The sequence below is a fragment of the Chiloscyllium punctatum genome, chromosome 3 (genome assembly GCF_047496795.1).
Source record: "Chiloscyllium punctatum isolate Juve2018m chromosome 3, sChiPun1.3, whole genome shotgun sequence".
NCBI lineage: Eukaryota > Metazoa > Chordata > Chondrichthyes > Orectolobiformes > Hemiscylliidae > Chiloscyllium > Chiloscyllium punctatum.
In genome coordinates this window covers 107,131,501-107,151,143 of record NC_092741.1, presented here as the reverse complement: position 1 = coordinate 107,151,143, position 19,643 = coordinate 107,131,501, and the positions used below count along the sequence as shown (strand labels likewise).

General features: G+C 41.2%; 1 protein-coding gene across 5 annotated transcripts in view; it reads left to right on the top strand.

Moving 5' to 3' along the window:
* Positions 1-19,643, top strand: part of LOC140463703 (uncharacterized) — a 438,200-nt gene that overhangs the window by 101,557 nt on the left and 317,000 nt on the right. For all 5 annotated transcript variants that reach the window (XM_072558071.1, XM_072558067.1, XM_072558062.1 and 2 more), the window contains one exon: positions 14,270-14,323. In XM_072558071.1, coding sequence (XP_072414172.1) covers positions 14,270-14,323 — 54 coding nt within the window. The remainder of the gene's footprint in view (positions 1-14,269; positions 14,324-19,643) is intronic.

Genomic DNA, 19,643 nt, shown 5'->3' with positions numbered 1-19,643 from the left:
AATATTTAACTGGAGAAAAACTGCATAAAGTTACAACAACAAAGGAACTTGGGGTGCTAATGCACAAAACACAGAAAGCTAGCACATTGGTGCAACAGATAATTGGGAAGGTTCATGAAATGTTGGCGCTTATTTCAAGGAGATTGGAGAGTAAGGTGAGGCAATTGTACAAGATGCTGGAAGACCACATCTGGAATACTATGAGTAGTTTTGGTCTCCTCATCTAAGAAAATATATTATTTCATTAGAGGCACTCCACAGAAGACTCAAAAGGATGATCCCAGTATGGATGGATTTTTTTATGACCCATGGTTAAACATTTTAGGATTCCACTCATTGGATTTTAGAAGAATGAGAGGTGATCACATTGATAATATACAATTTATAAAGTGCTTGACTGAGAGGATGTTAAAGACCAGAGGACATGGTCTCAGAATTAAGGGCTGCCAATTTAAGACTGAGATGAGAAGAGGGTTGTGAGGAATATTATGCTTAGAGAGTTGTGAGGAATATTTCTTGCCTCAAAGAGCTGTGAGGCAAGATCCTTATGTATATTTAAAATTGAGAATGATAGATTCTTGATCAGTAGGGAAATCACAGATTATGGGAAAGGGAAGGAAAGTGAATAAAAGGAGTATCAGATCAGTCATGATCCAATTGAGTAGAAGAGCAGGCTTAACTGGCTGAATGGACCACTCTTGTCCTATTTTTCAAGGTCTTATTGACCTTATTAGTTCAAGCCATAGTTCAAGCATAGACTAAAGAGCTGAATTTCAGAGGTGAAATGAAAGTGACTGCTCTTGACATCAAAACTGCATTTGACTAGGTATGGCATCAAGGAGCCCTTGCAAAATTGGAATTATTGGGAATTGGGAGGGAAAACTCAACTCTGGCTGGAATTATGTGTGGCACAATGGAAGATGGTTGTGGAGGTTAGTCATCTCAACTTGAGGACATCTCTGCAGGGGTTCCTCCAAACCATCTTCAACTGCTTCATCAATGACTATCTCTTCATTCCAAGGTCAGAAGTGGGGATGTTTGCTGACAATACTGCACAAATATTGCACAATCTGGGAAGTCACAGCCTCATTTCTGAATTCTCAGATACTGAAACAGTTCATGCCCAGATGCAATGACATCTGGACAATATCCAGGTTTGAACTGACAAGTGGCAATTAACAATTAACAATTAACAAGTGGCAATTAACAAATGCCAGGCAATGACTATCTCATAACAACTGAGGATCTAACCATTGGTCCTTGACATTCGAAGGTGTTAGTATCACTGAATTACATGCTGTCAACAGCCTGAGAGATACCATTGACCAGAAATTGAACTGGACTGGCTATATAAATATTGTAACTACAAGTATGAAGTAATTTCCTGGTTCTTTCCTTTCTCTCTTTTCTATTATGGAACAATGTTAGAGGACTTCCAGTTCTTTGAGAGAGTTTGAAAATTACTGCCAGGGCCCTAGATATTTCCTCTTTGCCTTCTTCAACAGCTTGGAATATATCTCCTCTGGGTCTGTAAATTTATCTATTGTTAGGGCTGCTGAACTTACTAGTACCTCCTCTCTCTTTATGTTCATTGTTTCTAACATTGCACAGTCCTCCTCTCTGATGTCTAGACATGCACCATCCTTTTCCATTGTGATGACGGATGTAAAGCATTCATTGAGGACTGTGCCCTTATCTTTCTCACACACAGATTTATACAAGATTACCTCTTTCAACAGGCCCTACTTTTTCACTCTTTGTATTCTCCTATTCATTCTATTTTCTGTTTAACTTTTCCCAGCAAATAAACATTCTTCGAATCAAATTGAGCTGAATTGATTAGATTAGATTCCCTACAGTGTGGAAACAGACCCTTTGGCCCAACAAGTCCACACCGACCCTCCGAAGAGTAACCCACCCAGAACTATTTCCCTCTGACTAATGCAGTTAACACTATGGGCAATTTAGCATGGTCAATTCATCTGACCTGTACATCTTTGGACTGTGGGAGGAAACCGGAGCATCCGGAGGAAGCCCACGCAGACACGGGGAGAATGTGCAAACTCCACACAGATAGTCACCCGAGGCTAGAATCGAATCTGGGACCCTGGTGCTGTGAGGCAGCAGTGCTAACCACTGAGCCACCATACCGCCCCAAAATAAGACCAGGTTGTGGTGGAACCCGTCCCCTTGTTCTTTTACTTGTCCCTGTGAATGGTAACTGTGAAGGGGGAAAGTTTGAGTTGCAGGACACAGGATTTCTGAATGACCAGGCTGCACAGAATGATTGATAGTTATTAGTTTCTCCAACAGACATTATGGTCATGGAGCCTTAATGATCAGCCAAACACTGAGAACAAGAGTTGACATTCGTAAGCAATGGCCTGAGAATCAGATCAGCTTGCAATTTCAAATAATTCACAGAATTTCAGAGATCTTCCACACAGAATGAGACCATTTGGCCCATCATGTCTGCGCTAATGACAGGTACCTATCCAACCTAATCCCACTTTCCAGAACTTGATCTGTTCTGGAAGATTTGGGCACTTCAAGTGTATAACATTTTTTAAATGTTGCAGGAGTTTCTGACTCTGCCATGCTTTCAAGCTGTGAGCCTTAGAACCCCACCACTTTCTGTGTGAAAAATTGTCCTCTGTGCCTCCTAACCTTCAGACTAAATTCATGACCCCAGAATTATCAAAGGGCATAAATCTTTCCCATAACAAGGAGCCCAAGTTAAGCTTTGGTTTCAGACTCAGCTTTGGTATTCAATTCACACAAGCTGTCAGTCATGAAAAATTAGCAAAACATAAAATATCAAGATGCACAAACTGTCATGGGAGTCATCCTCTCAGATAGAACATGAAACACCTTCATGGCACACTGAAGAATTGATTTCATGCTGTATTTCTGATCTGGGCCTGGTTTCCTCTCAACAATCCTCACTAAAATTAATTACATTAACACCAGAAATTGAGACAAAAGGTCCACTGCCACTTTACTGCACCAACTTCAATTGTCCTTTACCCATCCCAACTTATAACCAGACCACAGCCAACCTTCCTTTTCCTTTTCCACTTTTTGGAATAAGTAAGGAGCGATTTCTAAGCCTTTCTGACTTCAGCCACAGAAGCTTTGGATTACAGTATTATTGAAGGCAAATCCAACACTGGAAGGAATTGGCTAAGGATAAGGTGTTGTGCAGTCTGGTCAGAGGCACCATGACAGAGATATGGATGAAATGTTCATTTTGCCTCCTGGGTGCAGACCCACCAGACCCACCAGATTGGACACCATGCAAAGTACATTTAAGAACAGCCTTCAAGTGCATCTGGGATGTGCAAATAAGATTGGGATGGATCAGGATGGGTGGCAAAGTCTTCTTACCATTTGTCCCACATGGGAACAAAGGAACTAAGTCTGGTAGAATGGTGCTGGGAATATGTTGTGAACTAGTTATGTCTTTGTAATGAGCCTGAACCCAGGGAAATGGACGAGGGACATAACAGAGCCAATGGGGTAGATTAAAGCCTAACATGCCTTCCTACTATCCCACCCCAAAGTTAGCTTGGAAGGTGATTTGTAGATGAAGGTGAGGTGTGATGGAGATAGGTCAGAGCAGAGGGTGGAGAGGATAGGTAGGGAGGAAGATGGACAGGTAGGAAAATTCAAGAGGGCAGTGCCTAGTTGGAGGGTTGAATCTGGGATAAGGTGGGGGAGAGGAGGTGAGGAAACTGGTGAAATCAACATTGATGCCATGTGGTTGGAGGATCCCAAGGTGGAAGATAAGGCATTCCTCCTCCAGGCAGTGGTTGGCTTAGATTTAGCGTAAGAAGGAGGCCCAGCACTTGCATGTCATTGGCGGAGTGGGAGTGGGAGTTGACGTGGTCGGCAATTGGGCAGTGGGGTTGTTAGGTCCATGTGTCCTAAAGATGTTCCCTGAACTGTTCTGCAAGTTGGCATCTCCCCAGTATATAGGAGACCACATTGGGAGCAACAGACAACGTGGATGAGGTGTTTATATGTGCAGGAAAATCTCTGCTGGATGTGGAAAGATCCTTTGGGGCCTTGGATGAAGCTGAAGAGGGGGGTATGGGTGCAGATTTTACACATCTTGCTGTGGCAAGGGAATGTGCCATGAGGGAGTCACAGAAGAAATGGTCTCTGTGGAATGCTGATAGAGGTGGGGAGGGAAAATATCTCCACTATATTGATGACTGTATCTGCGATACTTCGTGCTCCCATGAGGAGGTTGAACAGTTCATCAATTTCACAAAGACCTTCCACCCTGACCTCAAGTTCACCTGGACCATTTCAGACACCTCACTCACCTTCCTGGACCTCTCCACCTCCATTTCTGGCTACCAACTCTACACAGACATCTACTTCAAACCCACTGACTCCCACAGCTACCTGGACTATACCTCCTCCCATCTCACCTCCTGTAAAAACACTATCCCATACTCCCAATTCCTCTGGCTCCGCCACCCAGGTAAATAGTGCGGTGAAGAAGGCATATGGCGTACTGGCTTTTATTGGTAGAGGAATTGAGTTCCGGAGTCCTGAGGTCATGTTACAGTTGTATAAGACTCTGGTGCGGCCGCATGTGGAGTATTGTGTGCAGTTTTGGTCGCCATGCTATAGGAAGGATGTGGAGGCACTGGAACGGGTGCAGAGGAGGTTTACGAGGATGTTGCCTGGTATGGTAGGAAGAGTGTATGAGGAAAGGCTGAGGCACTTGGGGCTGTTTTCATTGGAGAAAAGAAGGTTTAGGGGTGACTTGATAGAGGTGTACAAGATGATTAGGGGTTTAGATAGAGTTGACCATGAGAACCTTTTTCCACGTATGGAGTCAGCTATTACGAGGGGGCATAGCTTTAAATTAAGGGGTGGTAGGTATAGGTCAGATGTTAGGGGTAGATTCTTTACTCAGCGAGTCGTGAGTTCATGGAATGCCCTGCCAGCAGCAGTGGTGGACTCTCCCTCTTTATGGGCATTTAAACGGGCATTGGATAGGCATATGGAGGTTATTGGGCTAGTGTAGGTTAGGTGGGCTTGGATCGGCCCAACATCGAGGGCCAATGGGCCTGTACTGCGCTGTATTTTTCTATGTTCTATGTTCTATGCATATGCTCCGAGGAGGAGCAATTCCACTTCAGAACATCCCAGATGGTCTCCTACTTCCCCTCCCACATAGTCAACAAAGCCCTCCAGAGCATCTCCTCCACTTCCCGCACCTCTGCCCATGAACTCCACCCCTCTGATCGCAAAAAAGATAGAACCCTCCTAGTCCTCATCTTCCACCCCACCAATCTCCAGATACAGTGCATCATCCTCCTCCATTTCCACCACCTACAGTCAGACCCCATCACCAGAGATATATTTCCCTCCCTACCCCTATCAACATTCCTCAGAGACCATTCCCTCCATGTTCCCTTGTTAGGTCCACGCCTCCGCATCAAACCACCCTCTACTCCCGGCACCTTCCCTTGCCCCCCCCCCCGCCACTTCACATACATCCAAGGCCCCAAAGGATCCTTCCACATGTGGCAGAGAATTCCTGTACGTCCAAACACCTCATCTGCTGTGTCTGTTGCTCCTGATATGGTCTGATGCTAACTTGAGGAACAGTTCAGGGAACATCTCTGGGGCACACGCACCCAATAACCCCACCACCCTGTGGCTGAGCACGTCAAATCCACCTCCCACTCTGCCAAAGATGTGCAAGTCCTGGGTCTTCTCCACTGTCAAATTCTAGCCACATGGCACCTGGAGGAGGTACGCCTCATCTTCCAACCAGGGACCCTCCAACCACACGGCATCAACGTCAATTTCACCAGTTTCCTCGGCTCCCCTTCCCCCACCTTATTCCAGTTCTGACCCTCCAACTTGGCACTGCCCTCTTGAACTGTCCTACCCGGCCATCTTTCTTCCCACCTAACCGCACAACATCCTCTCTGATCTATCACTATCATCCCCCACCTTCATCTACCTATCGTCTTCCAGCTACCTTCCCCCCAGCCCCACCCCCTCCCATTTATCTCTCAGTCCCCTTGGATCTCCTCCCACATTCCTGATGAAGGGCTTATGCTTGAAATGTTGATTCTCCTGCTCCTCAGATGCTGCCTGACCTGCTGGGCTTTTCCAGTGCCACACTGTTTGACTTCTGTCCTTGTGAAACAAGATTAATTAAAATTACTTGCAATGTATATAAATCACAGTAATCCTTGCATTCCCTTGGGAGCATTGATCATATTTTCAAAGACCAAGAAGAACCTATTCATTTAAAAGAGATTAATGAATAATGTAATAGCAATTAATATAACATGAGGAATCGATAATCCAGGCTCTTCACTCTATTACAATTTGATAGCTTCACCCAATGCTACATCACTGTGATTAGGATTTGATTGGTGTTGCTGACAGAATGGATACTGCAGAGAGCACCCTTTCTGTGCCATGCTAGAGAAAGAAGCTGGAGCTCCACCTGAACATTGTTTCCATTCAACTGTTAGCAAAGAATTTCAGCAGTTGATATAGCTGTTCTTCTGATGTGACTCCCTGTCTCTGTCAATCTCTCAATCTCTCCAGAGACCACCATCTACTGAAAGCATAGACATATGTTAAAACACTGAGTGAGCTCTCCTTAATATATGAGTGAGTAAACTGTTTGAGGCTAGGCCCTGCAGGAGAGGACAAGCCACAATCTTGTGATGATGGTGTGGCTTTAAGACATGATTTTGGCTTTTTTTTTGAAGAGAGGCTGTTAGGCAGAGGATCAAAGCAGTCTGCCAGAACCACTAGAATAAACAGCTTGGGATACATTTTCTTTTGTTAACTGCCTGAATGGGTGTGGCCAGCTTTCACAAATCAAGATTTCTGGGTTTTGGCTTCTCAGTAGCTTCAAAAGCTATTGGGATCTCAACAGAGTTGGAAACTTTAGTAAATGTCTCCCGGCTGCTACTGTCTTTGAATTTTCGCTTCGTGTTTTTTTTCCCCTCCTGGATTAGAGAACTGCATGTGAATTGCATTTGAATTTGCCTTTATTGCCAAGATGTATTCTTCTATGTTCTATGTTCTATGTGTGTTCATGGGATGTTACTATATTGGAACAGTTAATAAATAATAACTACAGTATCTATTGTTTAGTTATGTTTTCCAAGAGAGTTGAGTTATTCTAAGTTCTTCTTTCTTTTGTTTGTATTTTCACTATAGTGTTTAAATAAATTATGTTTTTGCTTAATGTCAAACAGTTTGACCAATCATATTCAACCTGGAACACGGCACTCCACATTTGCCTTTAAAATAAGAAAAAGTTAGAGTCTAGGCTAACTTAGATATTTTGAGGGTGTCTGGTCTTCTCTGGCCCTTAGCAATCTTTACAGTTTCTCTTGTACAAACACATCAGAAGCAAGCTGGGCCCATAACCCAGATGTCAATGGATCGATATCATTCTCTGCTAATGGTCTCACAATTGGATAAAGTTGTCAAGAAGACATATGGCAAGCTTGCTTTCATCTGTTGGGACAGTGAGTATAAAAGTTGGCAAATCATATAGCAACTGTGTAAGGTTTTGTTCAGGCCACATTTGGAATACTGTGTGCAGTTCTGGTCTCTGCACTATCAGAAAGATGTGGAGGTTTTGGAGAGTGCAGAAGAGATTTACTAGGATGTTGTCTGGATTGGAATGTATTAACTATAAGGAAAGGTTAGACAAACTTAGATTGTTTTTGCTAGAGCATCAGAGGCTGAGGGGTGACCTGATATACCAATAGCAAAGCTTAAAAGGCATTAGATGACCACATGCACAAGCAGAGGATAGATGAAACGGATCATGTGCAAGCAGATGGGATTAGATTAGAATAGAATCATGGTCAATACAGACATCGTGAGCTGATGAGCCTGTTCATGTGCTGTACTGTTCCATGTTCTCGGTTCTATGTACAACCTTGTGGTACCATGTGTCTCACAGTAGAATGTGTTAAAATAAAGTTAATGTTTTCCTTTCTTCATCAGAATGTCACATTCTGTATTACCCTAACAATGCCAAAAATTATTATGGTGCCCACAACATTTGGTAGATTAAGAAGAGGACAATAGACAGTTCAAATGTGCAAATGAGTATTAGTTTAGTTTAGTTCCATTCAAACTCTCATGAAAGACACAGTGTTCTCCAGAGTTCAAATAACTTGATAACGCTCACTGAAACCAATTCAAATTCAGGTGACATCAGTTCAGTCCTCCATTATTCATCAGATAAGTGGAAAGAAACAGTGGCAAATCTGAATCAGACAATACCAGCATGAATGCCTTCGCCTCTGCCGTTTCATTTGATGCTGTGCAGTCTCTCCAATATAGGAATACTCTACCATGATGTGAAGTTTGATGTGAAGTGTCCACAAATAAGAGAGAATTGAATAGTCCTATGCTTGAAGTCAGATCCAGTATCACAAGAGTCAGAGGTCAGATATGAAGTGACAGCATTGTCACCTTAAGTTCCTGGCCTCAGCTTCCTGTCAGACATACAAAACCATAGTGTCAGCTCTGTATGGAAAAACAGAAAGACAGTTTCCAATCAGAGAGATTCATTATTATTGTGGGATCCTCCTTTCTCCATCAATGTGATAGTCTGTTTTCCTTCGTTCCTATCCTTGTTTACAAGGATTGATCCATAGACTTCAATTGGATCTGTCCATACTTGTGATCATAGCACTGCAGAGGATTGACCTTTTCTTCTGCAGAATGCCTGACTCTCATCACCTGCCATAAGGTGTATTGGATTCATTGATAAACAATCTATTCAGTTATGTTACAAATGACCTGGTGTGGGATTCAAATCGGGAGCTCTGGCTCAGAGGTGGAATACTCACCATTTTGGGTCAGAACTTCCAAGATAATGTTTTGCAGTACCTGCTTGACATACCACTTAAGAGTTATTGGCATCATCAATTGTGAGAGATTAGGAAGTGTTGAATTCCAAAGAGATTTAGAATTCTTTGTTCAGGAACCACTGAAAGCTATTATGCACTTAAAGCAAATAGCTTGGAAGGTGAGCAGTTTGTCAGTCATTGTCACAAGAAGGTTTAAAAGCAGAGGCAAAGAAATCTGACTTCATTTGTCTAATATACTAGCGAGACTGAACCTGTAATATTGAGTGCAATCTGGTCTCCTTGCCTGAGGAAAGATACATTTGTTATTAGAGACAATGCAGTAGAGGTTTGCCAGGCTGATTCCTGGAATGGTAGGACTATTCTATGAGGAAACTGGACCTGTTTTCTCCAGAATTTTGAAGAATGAAAGGTGATCTCAGAGAAATATACAAAATTCTTAAAAGAGATAGACAGATTAGATGCAAGAAAGATGTTTCCTCTGGCTGTGGGATCTACAAGCAGGGTTCATAATCTCAGGATAAGGGCAGACCATCTAAGAATGAGATGAAGAAGAATTTCTTCATTCAGACTGTGGTGACTCTTTGGAATTCTGTCAAAAAGGAGGCTGTGAAAGCTCAGAGATTAACTAAGTCTAAGACAGAGATTATAAGAGATCTTGTCAGTAATGACACCAAAGCATTTGGGGTTAGAGCAGAACACTTTCATTGAGGTAGATGATTAACCATAATCTAGAATGATGGTGCAGGCTCAAAGGGCTGGATGGCGTACTCCTGCTCCTATGTTTTTTAATTCATAAAGTCCTGCCTTTGACATGAATGCATCCACAGACAGAAATATTAACCTTTCAATAATTAATCATTGACAAAAATCTGACAATATCAGGAGAGTCAGAAGTACAGGTGTCCAGCACACATCTTAAAAACTAGTTCAAATGGAAAAGTTCCGCAATTTCAACATGGTTTACTTGTCATGGACTGAGAGAAAAGGAATTGTGATTGTGCTGTGTTATAAGATGAATGGCTCATTTTTAACATTTGCATACTGTAGGGTACCTGAATGATAGACACCTTGTTCATCAATCTAGTTAGAATTGGGGAAGGAGCAGTAATTACTATATTGTCTATTTTGGTTTGACAGATAATCTAATTTAAATAAAGCAAGTGTTGAGAGAGAATCACTTTAAGTCCATACTTTTCTTTTGAAAGTGATGGATGTAAACAAATGCAAAATATGTACTTTTAAAGAATTTCTCAGTAACCTTCATCCCATGTCCCAAAATGTTAGAGGATTCTCATTCTGTAGTTATTAATTATTTCACCACAGAAAGGATTTGGCAAGTGAAATGTCGAAACTTATATTGAAATTTCAAGTTTTTAAAGCAACCTATATCTTTACTGTTTTCAGATCAATTTGTTTGTACAGGTAAACTCCAATCAACTCCCCAAGATGTTCGTTCAGTGTTTAGTTATACATAAGGATTTCACAGTGGAAATCTTTGTCTCAAGTTGCTCTAATTCCAACCTTCTACTAGAGTCTTTCTCACATGACTGCTGAAGTTATTATTACAGACCATATGTCTTAGAAACTCACCTGCACAATCCTTAAACACTATCTGTACACATACTTCAGAACAGGGTACAAGATGAAAGATCATTTGAATGCAAGCTTTACCGAAGAGAGAAATAAGTGATTGACACACGTGTTGTACTTGCAAATCTCCATTCACTGAACCTCCCTTTCAGCAATGAACACAGGCAAAGATACATAGGCAGCCAGTCAAGTTTTCACACAGTTTACACCTGTGAAGGCCAAGATTGACTCAACTATGGGAATGATTTGGAGTTGTTTTGTAATGATGTGGAGAAGTGCTGCATTGTAGATTGTCATACTACAAAACTGAGTGGCACGAGCAGTGCTTTCTGAGAGGATTCTGTGGTTTGTTGGTTGTCACTGAGGGTCTAGAAACAGACAGTTTCACAGTGGGTTGCTGCTTTTTGTACGTTAGGGAGGGAGGAGGAGTTGCAATCCTGTGATACACTGGGAATTGACTCCACCTGCATTATTTATCTCTGGACTCACCAATATGTATATACCTGCCAGAGGTTCAAAACATGTCTCTGGTTGCTATCTAGAAAATAAAACGAATTGTGTACAAAACACTGGCAAAACGTGAGTGAATTGCTTCTGTCTGAACAGATGCTGCCAGACATACAGAGTTTCTCCAGTTTCTGCTATCTTTACATCAGATCTTCAGTATCTGCAATATTTTAGTTTTGTTCACGTGTTGCCTGGTCATGTACGGAATCACTTAATTAAAGATCAAAACATTAAACACTTTCTCTGTTGAGTGCCAGTCCTCCAGTGACTGTATGGTTACATTGGTAAAGCAAGCACATTTCATTTCTAGATAATGTCTGTTTATTGAAAAGCATTGTCAGCTCCCTTAATAACGTACTGTGTGAATTGTTAAAAAAAACTGAATTATTCAAAAACATTTCTTGAAACGAGGGTTTTTTTAAAAAGTAATTAATCTTTATTTTAATAGAAAAAATCATTCACTTATATTTCATGAGCATTTTTTTCATTTAGTCTGACTCTTTAATTATCTTTGGCTCCATTGAAATGTAGTAAGAATAGGTATCTTTTCCATTATGTATCTGTAAAGCAATATGTCTGCGTTTTACTCAGTTTTGAAAACAACGATTCACATCAAATTAAGCATCAATCTACAACTGTGTGAAATATCTATTGTTTTATAATTGCTTGATTACATCATGTGATGCATTTTGATAGTATTAAAATCTTTGTAAAGCTTTTACTCCATTATCAATGACATATATTAGACATTCTTTCTTATTGAAAAAGCTCGGAGATGTCTTTTATAATTCAGATAACAAGGTTGTGAAGGATGGAACTAGAGCCAATCTTTGCACACTTTACACACTTAGAGTCATAGAGTCATAGAGATGTACAGCATGGAAACAGACCCTTCGGTCCAACCCGCCCATGCCAACCAGATATCCCAACCCAATCTAGTCCCAACTGGCAGCACTTGGCCCATATCCCTCCAAACCCTTCCTATTCATATACACATCCAAAAGCCTCTTAAGTGTTGCAATTGTACAGCCTCCACCAATTCCTCTGGCAGCTCATTCCATACACGTATCACCCTCTGTGTGAAAATTGTTGCCTTGTAGGTCTCTTTTATATCTTTCACCTCTCAACCTTAAACTATGCCCTCTAGCTCTGAACTCCCCAACCTCAGGGAAAAGACTTTGTCTATTTACCCTATCCATGCCCCTCATAATTTTGTAAACCTCTTTGTTCAGCAAAACTCCCTAGGACCTTACCATTAAGTGTATAAGTCCTGCTAAGATTTGCTTTCCTAAAATGCAGCACCTTGCATTTTAGGAAAGTCCACCTGTCACTTCTCAGACCATTGGCCCATCTGGTCAAGATCCTGTTGTAACCTGAGGTAACCCTCTTCACTGTCCACTGAATCTCCAATTTTGGTGTCATCTGCAAACTTACTAATTGTACCTCTTGTGCTCGCATCCAAATCATTTATGTAAATGACAACAATTAGAGGACCCAGCACCGATCCTTGTGGCACTCCACTGGTCACAGGTCTCCAGTCTGAAAAGCAACCCTCTACCACCACCCTCTGTCTTCTAACTTTGAGCCAGTTTTGTATCCAAATAGCTAGTTCCCCCTGTATTCCTAAGTCCACATAGGTCACATCTACTGCTCTGCCCTCATCAATCCTCTTTGTTACTTTTTTAAAAAATTGGATCAGGTTTGTGAGACATGATTTCCCACACATAAAGCCATGTTAACCATCCCTAATCAGCCCTTGCCTTTCCAAATACATGTACATCCTGTCCCTCAGGTTTCCCTCCAACAACTTGCCCACCACCGACGTCAGGCTCTCTGGTCTATTGGCTGAATGTTGCAATCTGTTTGATTGAATCAATGCGTTAAACTCATGGCATTGAATGAATGACAGAAGTCCTTACCACCCTTATTAAACAGTGGCACCACGTTAGCCAACCTCCAGTCTTCTGGAACCTCACCTGTGACTATCGATGATACAAATATCTCAGTAAGAGGCCCAGCAATCACTTCCCTAGCTTCCCACAGAGTTCTAGGGTACACCTGATCAGATCATGGGGATTTATCCGCCTTTATGTGTTTCCACACATCTAGCACTTCCCCCTCTGTAATATGGCATTTTGCAAGGTGTCACCATCTATTTCCCTAAAGCCTATATATTCCATATCTTTTTCCACAGTAAATACTGATGCAAAATTCTCATTTAGTATCTCCCCCATTTTCTGTGGCTCCACACAAAGGCCGCCTTGCTGGTCTTTGAGGGGCCCTATTCTCTCCCTAGTTACCCTTTTGTCCTTAATGTATTTGTAAATCCCTTTGGATTCTCCTTAATTCTATTTGCCAAAGCTATCTCTTTTTGCCCTCCTGATTTCCCTCTTAAGTATACTCCTACTGCCTTTATACTCTTCTAAGGATTCACTCGATCTAGCCTTGCTATACCTTACATCTGCTTCCTTCTTTTTCTTAACCAAACCCTCAATTTCTTTAGTCATCCAGCATTCCCTATACCTACCAGCCTTCCCTTTCACCCTGACATGAATATACTTTCTCTTGATTCTCATTTCTCACTCCTGAAGGCTTCCCATTTTCCAGACGTCCCTTTACCTGTGAACATCTGCCCACAATCAGCTTTTGAAAGTTCTTGCCTAATACTGTCAAAATTGGCCTTTCTCCAATTTAGAACTTCAACTTCTATCCTTCTCCATCACTATGTTAAATCTAATAGAATTATGGTCGCTGGCCACAAAGTGCTCCCCCACTGACACCTCAGTCATCTGACCTGCCTTATTGTATAAGCATTTATTTGTCGATACTTGTTACAAAGATGCATCTCTTCATCCAAGAACCACAGTGTCAGTCCAATCCTTTTTCAGAGGCACAAGTGAATTACCAAGTAATGTCTAGCACTTGGACCCAATTAGTATGTAATTAACAAATTCCTTCTCTTTAAATAAAATGAAGAGTTTTAAATCAAATGATCAAATGGGAGAGGAATAAAACCAGCTCAGGTTCCCATTATTGGTTAGAAACTATGCTGTAAAGTATAAGGGCATTGGATGAGGATAGCGTGTCTGCAACATTTAGATCTTGAACTACATAGTTCCCACTGACAGTGGTGGCATATCACATTATTTATCACAAATGAATCTGAACAATTCATTTATGTTAAGTTGATTGGCTAATGAGTCAGACATGCATTGACGTACGTACAGTTCATAAACTTTTAATCATTAAATTAACTATGATTCTTGCTTCTTGTTCATCAGGGAGAAAAAGGTGATCTTGGACAAACTGGACCACGAGGGTTTCCTGGGAGAGACGTAAGTGTTTTATCATGTAATGTTTCCCCTGCAATGTGCTCATGAATCCATGTTTTGATTGTAGGCCATGGCTTCATGAGGAGCTCTCCAGTCTGAGTCAGACGATCACCCCTGACCAATACTTAACACTCAATTATTATCATCAAACAATGTTATTGATTGATAATTTTAGAATGGTTTATGGAAACTTACTCGATTGCAAACTTTCTCACATTACAATAATGACTACATTTCGAAATGTACTTGCTTGGCTGTAAAATACTTTGTGGAATCCAGAGATTGACAATGAATATGAGAGATGATGGGAAGTGGAATTGAGAGGAAAGATCAATTATGATCTTATTGATCAATAGATTGTGAAGCTTGCTCCTAATTATGATAATGACATGGATGATTACCTACCTAATACTGAAGTCCATGTGTAATGCTGCAATCATAAATTATAAATCCAGAAATGTTAGATGTTACCAATATCAATCAGAGTGTGACTTTGAGCAATGGTTTCTCAGGAAGTGGTACTGAGAAAATTGTTGGAGCTGTGGCCTCACTTGTGTTCAGATCCTGATGGACTTCATCCCATAGGAAAAAGGAAATGGAGTAGGCCATTTGAGTCTGCTCTACATTCAATATGGCCATGCAATTCAATACCTTGTTCCTATTTTCTCCCCATATTCCTCATTACCTTTAACTATAAGGACTATTCCCAGCTCCTTCCTGAGGAGTAGGTATTAGTGCATCAGATTGGTTTTTAGAACTGACACTGGTTGGATGGTGACTTTTCAAATCAAGATTTTGATTTATCATTAAGTGCAAATTTCATTAATTGATGTCCTTGCTACATTAACCTTGGATGCTGGAGTATTAGGCTAATGACACCTCTTCCTAAGAAATATGGCTGGTGGGATAATTGAGTCTTTGATTTAGGGAAACTAGAACTAGAGGTTCACTATTTAAAAATAAGGAAATATCCATTTAAGAGATAAGATGAATTTTTTTCTCAAAGTCTCTGGAACTCTCTTCCACAAACGTGGCGGAAGTGATTTTTGAATATTTTTATGGTCAAGGTTGATAGATTTATGATAAACAAGATGGTGTAAGGTTATCAAGGATAGGTAAGTATCTGGAGTAATCAGATCAGCCATGAGCTTATTGAATGGTGGAACAGACTCATGAGGTCTTGTGGCATTCTCCCAATAGTTTAACTGTCCATGCGAAGATAGGAATGGTTATAAGAAATTGTAAGGGCTTTAAGTTGATTCCTCTTACCAGAGGACTCACCACAACTGGTCAACATGTTAGAAATCTCAATTTTTCACAAGAGAAATGAAAGAGTTCTGCTCTAAAACACCAATGACCAAGAAAACACCAATTACCAAGAGGGTGCATTTCAGCTCTCCTCTATTTCCAATAGCAAGCCTAACGAGCAATTGGTACAGTAGGGGAGATGGGATCATAATCCTGCTTCTGGATTAGTGGTGCTGGAAGAGCACAGCAGTTCAGGCAGCATCCAAGGAGCTTCGAAATCGACGTTTCGGGCAAAAGAAGGGCTTTTGCCTGAAACGTCGATTTCGAAGCTCCTTGGATGCTGCCTGAACTGTTGTGCTCTTCCAGCACCACTAATCCAGAATCTGGTCTATTGGTTAGGAACATATTTTTTGGAGGCTAGAAGAATGATGGGGGAGGGTGATCTCAATGAAATCAATAAAATTCTAACAGGATTAGACAGGGTAAATGCATGAGGATGTTCATGTGGCTAGGGAGTTCTGAACTAAGGTTCACAATCTAAGGGTATGGGGTAGGCCATTTGGGACTGAAATGAGATATTTCTTCACCAGGGTGCAGTGAGCCTGTGAAATTCTCTGCCACAGAAAGCAGTTGAGACTCAACATTAAGTGTTTTCAAGAAAGAATTAGATATAGTCCTTAAAGCTACAGTGATCAAAGAATATGGGAAGAAGGTAGGAACAAAGTACTTTGGATGATCAGCCTTGATCATATTGAATGGTGGAGCAGACTCAAAGGGCCAAATGACTGACTCCTGCTCCTATTTTCTTTGCTTCTACATGTTGAACTTAATTAATTTCCAAACTCTACTGTACCACCTCACGTTATTTCTATGAATCTGGACATGGGTTTTGTAACTTCTCAAAATGAGGATTAAAAATTGTGATGACTGCAGTGGTGATAGGGAGAAGAGACTTGTGAAATGGGGTTTAGCAGGAATCCAATACTGCCGTAGAGCTTCCACCCCAAACTCACAGTTCACAACCCCACCCACTCTTTGACCAAGTCTGCTCTATAATAATGAGGCAATTAGACCTGATGCACCACATGTTGAAATTGAGAATGACCACTGAATATGGAATTACAAATCCAAGTCTTGTATCCATTACCATTGGAGTCTGGATAATCCAAGATAGAGAAAGGGAAAAATCATGGCCGTAAGAGTTGCACCTTTTCTGGGGTACTTTAGGTGTTGGAGTTAATTTCCTGAAATTCCAGGAGCAGCAATTACTGTTTCGTATGCTGTTGCATTGTTTTGGAACTGTGGGGGAAAATGATCAAAATGATCAAAACAACGGCACTTTTAAAAAGGCAAAGACAGACAGACAAAAAATCAGTGACCACATGGTTAGTGAGGGAGAGAGAGAAAAACAGCCTGCACTGAGAACTGATGCAGCAGTGAATTTGCACAGTTTGCTGTTTGAGTTCATATATCTCTGGACATCGGAGTGTGAAAAATTAACAAGCAGCAAAACTCACAGCTGACATTGGAGGAACTTGTGTGGGAAAGCTCACAGTGCAGAAACAGATAAGTGCATAGTTTTTAGTATGTAACCTTGCTGTAAGTCATCAGTAATGAGTAGAGTGGGCTCTTTCTTGATTATATGTTTTATTGAGATCTGTCTCTTGATTAAATTTTAAAAATATAAACCATAAGTACTAAGTTAACCTGGAGCACTGCTTTTTAGTGCAAATAGATGGTGCTATTTTGTGGGTCTGTACGTTGTAAAGGCGGAAATATGGCCTTTAGTAGAGTGATGTGCTCTTCCTATTGGATGTGGGAGTTTTGGGAGAGTTTCCATGTTACTGATGATTATGTCTGCAGGAAGTATCTCTGGTTGTGAATCCTATTATATTGCATGGATCGGTTAGAGTGGCAGTTAGATGCAATAAGAAATTTATGGGAACTAGTGGGTGTATGGATGGCAGTTATCAGAAGGATGAAAGGCCACAGGTGCAGTCGGGTAGATGGGTTAACTCAGGAAAGGTAGAAGGGTAGGCAGGTAGTGTAAAGGTTTTCTGTGGCTCTCCCCATTTCAAACAAGAATGCTGTTTTGGAAAGTATAGAGGTGATGGACTCTCAGGGGAATGTCGCATGAACAGCCAAGTTTCTGGTACTGAGAATGGCTCTAATGTAATGAGGGGTATGTCGAGTTCCAAGCGATCGATTGTGACAGAGGACGCTCTAGTCAGAGGCACAGACAGATATTTCAGCGGCCAGCAGTGAAATATCAGAATGATGTGTTGCCTCCTTGGAGCCAGGATCAAGAATATCTCAGAGAGGGTGCAGAAGGTTCTCAAAGGGGAGAAGGACCAGTAGGAGGTAATTGGAACTAATGACAAAGGGAGAATATAGAAAGTTAGATAGTACTTAAAAAGGAAGTCCTCAAGGATAGTAATATCTAGATTACTCCCAGTGCTACGAGCTAGTGAGGGAAGGAATAAGAGGATAGAGCAGATGAATGTGTGGTTGAGAAGTTGGTACAGGGGAGAAAGGTTCACAATTTTGGATCATTGGAACCTCTTCTGGGGTAGAAGTGACCTGTACAAGAAGGACAGATTGCACCTGAATTCGAAGGGGATGAATAAACTGGCAGGGAGATTTGCTATAGCTCTTTAGGAGAATTTAAACTCGTAAGATGGGGTGGTGGTAAATAGTGAGGAAAGAGATCAATCTGAGACTGGTACAGTTGGGAAAAGGAGAAAGTCAAACAGTCAGGACAGGCAGAATCAAAGCAGAGAACAAAGTACGAACAAAGTAAACTGTATTTACTTTAATGGGAGAGGCCTACCAGGGAAGGCAGGTGAACTCTGCATGGTTAGGAACATGGGACTGGGATATCATAGCAATTACAGAAACATGGCTCAGGGATGGGCACGACTGGCAGCTTAATGTTGCAGGACACAAATACTATAGGAAAGACAGAAAGGGGCGGCAGGAGAGGAGGGGAGAGGCGTTTTTGATAAGGGATAGCATTACTACTGTACTGAGGGAGGATATTCCTGGGAATACATTCAGAGAAGTTATTTGGGTAGAACTGAGAAATAAGAAATGAATGATCACCTTATTGGGATTGTATTATAGACCCCCTAATAGTCAGCAGAATATTGGGAAACAAATTTGTCATGAGATTTCAGTTATCTGTAAAAATAATAGGGGTGGTTATGGTAGGGGATTTTACCTTCCAAACATGGGACTGCCAGAGTGTTAAGATTTCCTGATTCAATATGTGGATGTGCCTACTCGAGTAGGTGCAAAACCTGACCTACTCTTGGGAAATGAGGCAGGGCAGGTGAGTGAGATGTCAATGCGGGAGCACTTTAAGGCCAGCGAAAATAATTGCATTAAAGTAGTGGTGGAAGAGGATAGATTGGATCCAAAAATGGAAGTTCTAAATTGGAGGAAGACTAATTTTCTGGGTATTAGGCAAGAATTTTCAAAAGCTGATTGTGGGCAGATATTTGCAGGTAAAGGGACAGCTGAAAAATGGGAAGCCTTCAGAAATGAGTTAACGATAGTAATCTAGATATTACTATCCTCAAGGACTTCCTTTTTAAGTACTATCTAACTTTCTATATTCTCCCTTTGTCATTAGTTCCAATATATTCCTCTGGAAAGCTAGTAGGTGCAGGGAATGCTGGATGACCAAAGAAATTGGGGGTTTGGTTAAGAAAAAGAAGGAAGTATATGCCAGGTGTAGACAGGATAGATCGAGTGAGTCCTTAGAAGAGTATAAAGTAAGTCGGAGTATACTGAAGAGGGAAATCAGGAGAACAAAAAGGGACATGAGATAGCGTTGGCAAATAGAATTAAAGAGAATCCAAAGCGTTTTTACAAATACATTAAGGACAAAAGGGTAACTAGGGGGAGAATAGGCTCCCTCAAAGATCAGCAAGGCAGCCTTTGTGTAGAGCAGCAGGAGATACAGTGGAAAAGGACATGGAAGATATAGAACGTAGAGAAATTGTTGTTACATGTTGAAAAATGTCCATATTACTGAGAAGGAATCGCTGGATGTCTTGAAATGCATAAAAGT